The sequence below is a fragment of the Macaca mulatta genome, chromosome 19 (genome assembly GCF_049350105.2).
Source record: "Macaca mulatta isolate MMU2019108-1 chromosome 19, T2T-MMU8v2.0, whole genome shotgun sequence".
NCBI classification, from domain to species: Eukaryota; Metazoa; Chordata; class Mammalia; order Primates; family Cercopithecidae; genus Macaca; species Macaca mulatta.
Window position 1 is genome coordinate 20,285,649 of NC_133424.1, and position 9,352 is coordinate 20,295,000.

At 46.3% G+C, this 9,352-nt stretch overlaps 1 protein-coding gene and 1 long non-coding RNA gene across 2 annotated transcripts in view; one reads left to right on the top strand and one right to left on the bottom strand.

Annotated features, from left to right (window-relative positions):
- The first annotated feature begins 2,316 nt into the window (after window positions 1-2,316).
- LOC144336893 (uncharacterized) lies at window positions 2,317-7,923 on the top strand. Its single transcript, XR_013409315.1, has 3 exons — window positions 2,317-2,718; window positions 3,609-4,571; window positions 7,128-7,923. It is a non-coding gene; the product is annotated as an uncharacterized LOC144336893 (long non-coding RNA).
- Window positions 7,924-8,397: 474 nt separating this feature from the next.
- Window positions 8,398-9,352, bottom strand: part of LOC722916 (ubiquitin-like FUBI-ribosomal protein eS30 fusion protein) — a 1,060-nt gene continuing 105 nt past the window's right edge. The window contains exons 1-2 of the mRNA XM_077978572.1: window positions 8,949-9,352; window positions 8,398-8,899 (exon numbers count right to left, since the gene is read on the bottom strand). The exon at window positions 8,949-9,352 is cut by the window's right edge and continues 105 nt beyond it. Coding sequence (XP_077834698.1) covers window positions 8,596-8,899; window positions 8,949-9,238 — 594 coding nt within the window. The 5' untranslated portion in view covers window positions 9,239-9,352 and the 3' untranslated portion in view covers window positions 8,398-8,595. The remainder of the gene's footprint in view (window positions 8,900-8,948) is intronic.

Sequence of the window (9,352 nt, forward strand, 5' to 3'; positions counted from 1 at the left end):
TGAAATGGGCCTGCCTCCATTGCTGTGTAATCATTCTCTCCCCCTCTTTCTTGTTCTTATATAAAATTAAAAGATAGTGAAATGAGGCTGGGCTGCGGTGGCTCACACCTGTAATCCCAGCACTTTGGGAGGCTGAGGTGGGTGGATCACTTGAGACCAGGAGTTCGAGACCAGCCTGGCCAACATAATGAAACCCCATCTCTACTAAAAATACAAAAAATTAGCCCGGTGTGGTGGCAGGCGACTGTAATTCCAGCTACTTGGGAGGCTGAGGCAGGAGAATTGCTTCAACCCAGGAAGTAGAAGTTGCAATGAGCCGAGATTGTGCCATTGCACTCCAGCCTGGGGGACACAGTGAGACTCTGTCTCAAAAATTAAAAAATAAAAATAAGAAAAAAAAAGTGAAATGTGTCCATCAACTGCAGGGCTTTACAGCTTTTTAAAACTTTATATACCCTGCAGCATATAACAGCACTATCAAACTATCAGTTATATCCATTAACTCAGGAATCAGCCCCTTGGTAACTTGTCAATTAACACTCACCTGCCCCACCAAAGGCTGTGTCTGTTTCAATTTGTATTAACAAATCAATGTATCAGTTTGTCCAGGTCTTCAACTTCACAAAAAGTCTTTTTTTCCTTATTATTTTTTTGAGAGGAAGTCTCACTCTGTTGCCCAAGCTGGAGTGCTGTGGCAAGACCTCGGCTCACTACAACCTCCACTTCCCAGGTTCAAGCGATTGTACTGCTTCAGCCTCCTGAGTAGCGGGGACAACAGGCATGCGCACCAAGCCTGGCTTTTTTTTTTTTTTTTTTTTGTATAGTAAAGACAGGGTTTCACTATGTTGGCCAGGCTGGTCTCAAACTCCTGACCTTGTGATCCACCTGCCTTGGCCTCCCAAAATGCTGGGATTACAGGCGTGAGAGCCACCGCACCTGGCCTCTTTTTCTTATTTTTTTTTTTTTTTTTTTGAGACGGAGTCTCGCGCTGTGTCACCCAGGCTGGAGTGCAGTGGCGCGATCTCGGCTCACTGCAAGCTCCGCCTCCCAGGTTCACGCCATTCTCCTGCCTCAGCCTCCGAGTAGCTGGAACTACAGGTGCCCGCCACCACGCGCGGCTAGTTTTTTGTATTTTTAGTAGAGACGGGGTTTCACCATGTTAGCCAGGATGGTCTCGATCTCCTGACCTCGTGATCCACCCGCCTCGGCCTCCCAAAGTGCTGGGATTACAGGCTTGAGCCACCGCGCCCGGCCTTTCTTATTTTTTTGAGACAGGGTCTCACCCAGGCTGAGAGCAGTGGCAGGATCACTGCTTACTGCAGCCTCGACCTTCGGAGCTCAAATGATCCTCCTGCCTCAACATGCCGAGTATCTGGGACTATGGGTGTGCACCCAGCTAATTTTTTTTTTTTTGAGATGGAGTCACTCTGTTGTCTAGGCTAGAGTGCAGTGGTATGATCTTGGCTCACCGCAACCTCTGCCTCCTGGGTTCAAGTGATTCTCCTGCCTCAGCCTCCTGAGTAGCAGGGACTACAGGCGTTCGCCACCATACATGGCTACTTTTTGTATTTTTAGTCAAGATGGGGTTTTACTATGTGGGCCAGCCTGGTCTCGAACTCCTGACCTTGTGATCCGCCTACCTTGACCTTCCAAAGTGCTGGGATTACAGGCATGAGCCTCTGGGCCTGGCCTTTTTTTATTTTTTATTTTTTTTGAGATGGAGTTTCACTCCTGTCGCCTAGGCTGGAGTGCAATGGCACAATCTCGGTTCACTGCAACCTCTGCCTCCTGGGTTTAAGTGATTCTCCTTTCTCAGCCTCCGGAGTAGCTGGGATTATAGGTCCTGCCACCACACCCAGCTAATTTTTTTTTTTTTTTTTTTTTTTTTTTTTTTTTTTTTTTGAGACGGAGTCTCACGCTGTTGCCCAGGCTGGAGTGCAGTGGCGCGATCTCGGCTCACTGCAAGCTCCGCCTCCCGGGTTCCCGCCATTCTCCTGCCTCAGCCTCCTGAGTAGCTGGGACTACAGGCGCCCGCCACCGCGCCCGGCTAATTTTTTGTATTTTTAGTAGAGACGGGGTTTCACTGTGGTCTCGATCTCCTGACCTTGTGATCCGCCCGCCTCGGCCTCCCAAAGTGCTGGGATTACAGGCTTGAGCCACCGCGCCCGGCCCTAATTTTTGTATTTTTAGTAGAGACAGGGTTTCACCATGTTGGCCAGGCCAGTCTCGTACTCCTGACCTCAGGTGATCCACCCGCCTCGGCCACCCAAAGTGCTGGGATTACAGGCATGACCCACCGCACCCGGCCCAGCTAAAATTTTTTTGTTTGTTTGTTTATTTTTTGTAGAGATGATCTCCTTTGCCCAGGCTGGTCTCCAACTCCTGGATGCAGTCTATCTTCCCGCCTTGACCTCGCAAAGTGCTGGGATTACAGGTGTGCAGCTGGCATGGTTATGGTTTAACATTATGAATATAATTCATGCCACAGAATGGTGAACTTAAAATGGATAAAATAAAATTTTGTATGAAAACTTTAAAGATCATAAAAAAAACCCTTTAGCTCTATGAAACACCTGGTTAGGCTGGGCGCAGTGGCTCATGCCTGTAATCTCACTTTGGGAGGCCGAGGTGGGAGGATCATTTGAAGTCAGGAGTTTGAGACCAGCCTGGCCAACAGGGTGAAACCGCATCTCTACTAAAAATACAAAAATTAGCCGGGTGTGGTGGTGGGCGACTGTAATCCCAGCTACTTGGGAGGCTGAGGCAGGAGAATTGCTTCAACCCAGGAGGTGGAGGTTACAATGAGCTGAGATTGCGCCACTGCACTCCAGCCGGGGAAACAGAGTGAGACTCTGTCTCGAAAAAAAAAAAAAAGAGAAAGAAAAAAAAAAGAAACACCCAGGTAAGATGATGAAATAAGCTCCTGAGTGGGAAACTATTTTCAAACTGTACATACAGCAAAGAACTAGTATCTACTGTGTATATATATATATGTAAAACTGTCACCCTTATTTGGAAACACAGACATCTAACAGTGATGTCACCATATGTAATAAAGGGATTCTAGGAATGAGCCACCACTCCTGACTCTTAGAGAATTTTGAAATATAAAAAGCCATGATATCTCCAAGGCAATCAAATTCCTATTCTCACTGGTATATTAAGAAAAACAGACTACAAGCATTTGCTCACACCTGTGATCCCAGCACTTTGGGAGGCCGATCACTTGAGCCCAGGAGTTCAAGACCGGCCTGGGAAACATAGTGAAATCCCATCTCTATTAAAAATTTAAAAATTAGCAAGGCGTGGTCACCTGCTTCTGTAGTCTCAGCTACTCAGGAGACTAAGGTGAGAGGATTGCTTGAGCCAGGAGGTGAAGGCTGCAATGGGCTATGATTGAGCCACTGCACTCTAGCCTTGGTGACAGTGAGACTGTCTCAAAAAAAAAAAAAAAAAAAAAAAAAAGAGGCTAGGCGTGGTGGCTCATGCCTGTAATCCCAGTACTTTGGGAGGCTGAGGTGGGCAGATCACTGGAGATCAGGAGTTTGAGACTAGCCTGTTCAAGATATTTGGTGAAACTCCGCCTCTACTAAAAATACAAAAATTAGCCGGGCATGTGACGCGCACTTGTAATCCCAGCTACTCAGGAGGCTGAGGCAGGAGAATCGCTTGAACCCAGGAGGTGGAGATTGCAGTGAGCCTAGATTGTGCCACTGCACTCCAGCCTGGGTGACACAGCGAGACTCTGTCTCAAAAAAGAAAAAGAAAAGAGGAAAAAGAAAAAAGGGGTACGTAAATTTGGCATAAACCTGGAAACTCAATACTGTCAACAAATTGGACTAAAACCCCTAATGAATTTACTTATTTCAACCATTTTATTCAAATATGCATATCCTACACAATACACCCAGTTAAAGTGTACAATTCATTAGTATAGTATATTCACAGATATGTGCAATCATCACCACAGTGGATTTGCATCACCTGAAAGAGAAACCCTGTACCCTTTAGGTATCCTCATCCTCTCCCATCTTTCTTCCTCAATACCCAGCCCGAGGCAGTCAGCAATTGACTTTCTTTCTCTGCAGATTTCTCTGCTCTGGACTTTCATATGAACGAAATCATACCATATGGGGAATTTTTAACTGGGTTTCATTTACCATCGTTTTTTGAAGGGATATCCATGTTGTAGTTTGGTCCTGTACATCATTTAGATTTATGATGGAATTATTAATATTTTTCATTGTATGGCTATTACATATTTTATCCGTGCATTCAATAATGGATTGGTTTCTACCTTTTGGCTGTCATGAATAACACTGCTATAAACATTCATGCTCAAGGTCTTGTGTGGACATATGTTTCTATTTATTTCTACCTACAACAGAAACTGATGTCATATGGAAATTCTGTTTAGTAGTTTCTTTTAAATTTAAAAGGCTTGAAGATTTATTATTTTTTTCTTGTGGCAAAAACTCTTAAGATTAAATATACCGGCTGGGCATGGTGGCTAACATCTGTTATCCCAGCACTTTGGGAGGCCGAGGCAGGTGGATCACCTAAGGTCAGGAGTTCGAGACCAGTCTGGTCAACATGGTGAAACCCCATCTCTACTAAAAATACAAAAATTAGTTGGGCGTGGTGCTCTGTGCTTGTAATCCCAGCTACTCAGGAGGCTGAGGCATGAGAATTGCTTGAATCTGGGAGGCAGAGGTTGTAGTGAGCCCAGATCGTGCCACTGCACTCCAGCCTGAGCAACAAGAGCAAACTGTCTCAAAAAAAAAAAAAAAAAAAAAAAAGATTAAATATACCATGTTAACCCCAAGTGTATAGGTCGGCAGTGTTGTCTATTCACACTGTTGGAAAACAGATCTTCAGACCTTTTCAATCTTGCAAAACCCAAAATCTATACCCATTAAACCAACTGCCTACCACCCCAGCCCCATTCTACAGCCCCCATTCTCAGCAACGACCTTGCTGCACTGTTTCTGCATTTTGACTACTTCGGCTAGTCCATATGGGCGAAATCCTACAGCATTTATTGTTTGATGACTGCCTCATTTCACTCAGCCTAATGTCCTCAGGGCTGGATGCAGTGGCTCACGCTTGTAATCCCAGCACTTCAGGAGGCCAAGGCAGGTGGATCACTTGAGGCCAGTTTGAGACTAGCCTGGCCAACATGGCAAAACCCTGTCTCTATTAAAAATACAAAAATTAGCCAGATGTGGTGGTGTGTGCCTGTAATCCCAGCTACTCAGGAGGCCGAGGCAGGAGAATCACTTGAACCCAGGAGGTGGAGGTTGCAGTGAGCCGAGATGGAGCCATTGCACTCCAGCCTGGGAGACACAGCGAGACTCTTTCTCAAAAAACAAAAAACCAATATTAAGTCATCCGATCTATGAGCATGGAATTCTCTGAAAATACAGAAAAACACAATAGTTATTTTTCTTACTATCAAACAGTAACATGCAACACTTCTGCGACCAGATGTGGGGGATTTTTCCACACACACCAAGCAAGCAGTTCTGCAGAGCATTCCTCTCCAGCAGACACCAGGAGGCTGCCGCCTAACTGAACTAAATTTGGATGCTACTTGGAGATAGCATCAGATTCCACAGGTTCAGGTCCCAGTGCCACAAGACTGCCCTCACCTCACATGTCAGTTTTTTTTTTTTTTTTAATTAATTAATTTTTTTGAGATGGAGTCTCTGTCGCCAGGCTGGAGTGCAGTGGTGCGATCTTGGCTCACTGCAACCTCCACCTCCTGCATTCAAGCCATTCTCCTGCCTCAGCCTCCCAAGTAGCTGGGACTACACGCGCCTGCCATCACGCCTGGCTAATTTTTGTATTTTTAGTAGAGTCGGGGTTTCACCATGTTGGCCAGGATGGTCTCGATTTCTTGACCTTGTGATCCGCCTGCCTCGGCTTCACAAAGTGCTGGGATTACAGGCATGAGCCACCATGCCTGGCCTGGAATTCTTAACAGGACCATTAGGATTAAACAAATTTTACCGGGGGTCTGAAGAAATGATGTCATCAAGCACCTGGCTTGACTACATCATTGGATATTGGTGATAAACTTAAACTTCAGCCCCTCTCTCCTCCAGGTGAGGCAGGGAACTTAAGGCCAATTCGTGCTGACTTCCTAAAGCTGGATCAAAGGAAAACACCAAGGTCTGGGGGCAGGGAATCTAAGGCCAATTAACGCCAACTGCCTAAAGCTAAACCAAATGGAAAAACCCCATCTCCCCAAGCCTGGAGTAGCAAAGCATCAAAGGCTACTTTCCCTCCAGCCCTCCCACTTCCGCCACATCTCAGATGGAAGGGAAAGTGCCCTGGATTGGCTGCGGGCCAAGCACCGGCCATCCCTTCATCTTCAGAGGGCACCAATTCACCTCAGCCTTTAATTAGCCACCAGCTAAATCCTTCATCCAGATAAGGGGTAACTGATGGGGACCTCGAAAGGAGTACTTAAAACCCAGAAAACTTTGCAACTGGCCCCTTGAGCTGCTTGCTCGGGCCCACTTCCACCCTGTAATGTGCTTTCTCCCTTTAATAAATCCTTGCTTTTGCGGCTTCGTTCCTGGGTTTCGTTCCTTTGTGTGTTTTGTTCAGTTCTTTGTTCAAAGACTCCAAGGACCTGGACAACTCACACTCATGGCCTTCCTTCCAGTCACACAGGGAGGTCAGGGGTGAAGCGGAGTATCCCAGCCATCTAATCACACGGTTGCTTCCCCTGGCAACCACCCCATCCTGAGGCTATCGGGGCCCCCAGTCACTAGTCACCTCATCATCACTTTGGTGATTCCAAGACTTTTAGGAGCTGTAGGCCAAGGAAACAAATCAAAATCAATATTTCACAATATAACAGATGTCTTTCTAGGTATTTGTATATATATATATATATTTTTTGAGATGGAGTTTCTTGTTGCCCAGGCTGCAGTGCAGTGGTGTGATCTCGGCTCACTGCAACCTCCTCCTCCCGGGTTCAAGTGATTCTCCTGCCTCAGCCTTCCAAGTAGCTGGGACTACATGCGTGCACCACCATGCCCGGCTGATTTTTGTATTTTTAGTAGAGACAGGGTTTCACCATATTGGCCAGGCTGGTCTCAAACTCCTGACCTCAGGTGATCCGCCTGCCTTAGGCCTCCCAAAGCGCTGGGATTACAGGTGTGAGCCACTGCGCCCGGTGTCTTTAGTTTCTTTTAGCATTGCTTTGTAGCTTTCAGTTTAAAAGTCTTTTATCTTCTTGGTTACATTTATTCTCAAGTATTTGTTTGTTTTTGTGCCATTGTAAATGGGATTGTTTTCTTAATTTTCTTTTCTGCCTGGTCACCGCTAGTGTGTAGAAACACAATGTATTATTTTTTTTCGCTGATTTTGTTTCTTTCAACTTTGCTGAAATCTCATACAGTCAGCCCTCCATATTCCTGGGTTCTGCATCCATGGATTGATTCAACCAGCTATGAATTGAAAATATTCAGAAAAAAATTGGTTGGCTGTGTCTGTAATGAATATGTGCTTTTTTCCCCCCTCATTATCTCCTAAATGACTTATTATAACAACTATTTACACAACTGTTGCATTGTATTAGGTATTATAAATAACCTAGAGATGATTTAAAGTATATAGGAAGATGAGTGTAGGTTATGAGAAAAGAACGTTTATCTGAAGAATGTGAGACTGTGGCAGGCCAGGTCTCAGTAACGCAGACCTCCGTAACAACTGTTTCAGTACTGAGTGGTTAAGTTAAATATTAAAAGCCAGAGCCCTTACATAAAGGTTGGGATGTAACAAAAGCCCACCAAAAAGTTTTTCCTAGGCCTTTCCTGGGCTTTAATGCATGACAAAAATAATGAAGGAAATCTTTTTTTTCTCACTCTGTTGCCCAGCCACGATCTCGGCTCACTGCAACCTCCGCCTCCCAGGTTCAAGCGATTCTCCTGCCTCAGCCTCCCAAGTAGCTGAGACTACAGGTGCGTGCCACCATGCCCAGCTAATTTTTTGTATTTTTAGTAGAGACAGGGTTTCACCGTGTTAGCCAGGATGGTCTCGATCTCCTGATCTCGTGATCTGCCCACCTTGGTCTCCCAAAGTGCTGGGATTACAGGCGTGAGCCACCGAGCAGGGCCACGAAGGAATTCTTAAAAGAACCATTAAGCGTTTTACTGGGGGTCTGAAGAAACTCCCCAGGCCTCCACAAACAAGTTTATTAGGGTCTGAAGGAACTCCCCAAACCTCCATGATTTAGCTGGAGACAAGAGAAGGGTAATCACTCCAGCACCTGGACCCATTTAGAATTAAGTAAATTTACTGAGCTCCAGAAGAAGGTCTTCAGGACTCAGACCTTAGTTAAGTCAATTAAAATAAGATTAAAATAAGTCAATCGCTTATATCTTTTTTTTTTTTAAACTAAGTGGCTTTTTTATTAGAGAAAGCCAGAATTACAAAGGACTTAAGAGTTGGCACTGGGTGGGGGGGCCGGGCATAGTGGCTCACACCTGTAATCCCAGCACTTTGGGAGGCTGAGGCGGGTGGATCACGAGGTCAGGCGATCAAGACCATCCTGGCTAACATGGTGAAACCTGGTCTCTACTAAAAATAAAAAACAAATAAAAAAATAAATAAATAAATTAGCCAGGCGTGGTGGCAGGTGCCTGTAGTCCCAGCTACTGGGGAGGCTGAGACAGGAGAATGGCATGAACCCGGGATGCGAAGCTTGCAGTGAGCCGAGATTGCACCACTGCACTCCAGCCTGGGTGACAGAGTGAGACCCCGTCTCAAAAAGAAAAAAAAGTTGGCATTGGGACCCTTCTTCTTACCAAAGGTGGGCACAATGTTGACAAAGTGCCGGTTGTACTGCATCTGCCGCTTAGCCTGGCTTGTCATCTTCTTTCTTCCTCCTCCCTCCTCCCCCCTTCCCCTCCTCCTCCCCCTCTTCCTCCTCCTCCTCCTGTTTGGCCACCTTAAGAGTCTGACCTTTCACTTTCCCAGCATGGGTCAGGGAACCATGGACTTTACCTCCAAGCATACAGCTTGCTACTTGGCTAATCAGGGCCTCCACCCCACACTGGCCCATGGTGGCCTCATCCTCCAGGGGCGTGCCTGCCAGGAGCACAACTTGATCTCCTGGGGCAATGCCCTCCAGGGAGGCTACATGAGCCTTGATCTGGGCGACCGTCTCCTGGCCGGTCACTTCAAGGGTGTGTAGCTCCTGGGCGCAGACAAAGAGCTGCATGTTGGTGACTGAACTGTGGTCCCATCTGCTGCTACCACAAAGCTAGGGGTCGAGGAAGGAGCGACTGCGCACACGTACAGACCGCAGGCTGCATGTCACATCACTCAATCACAT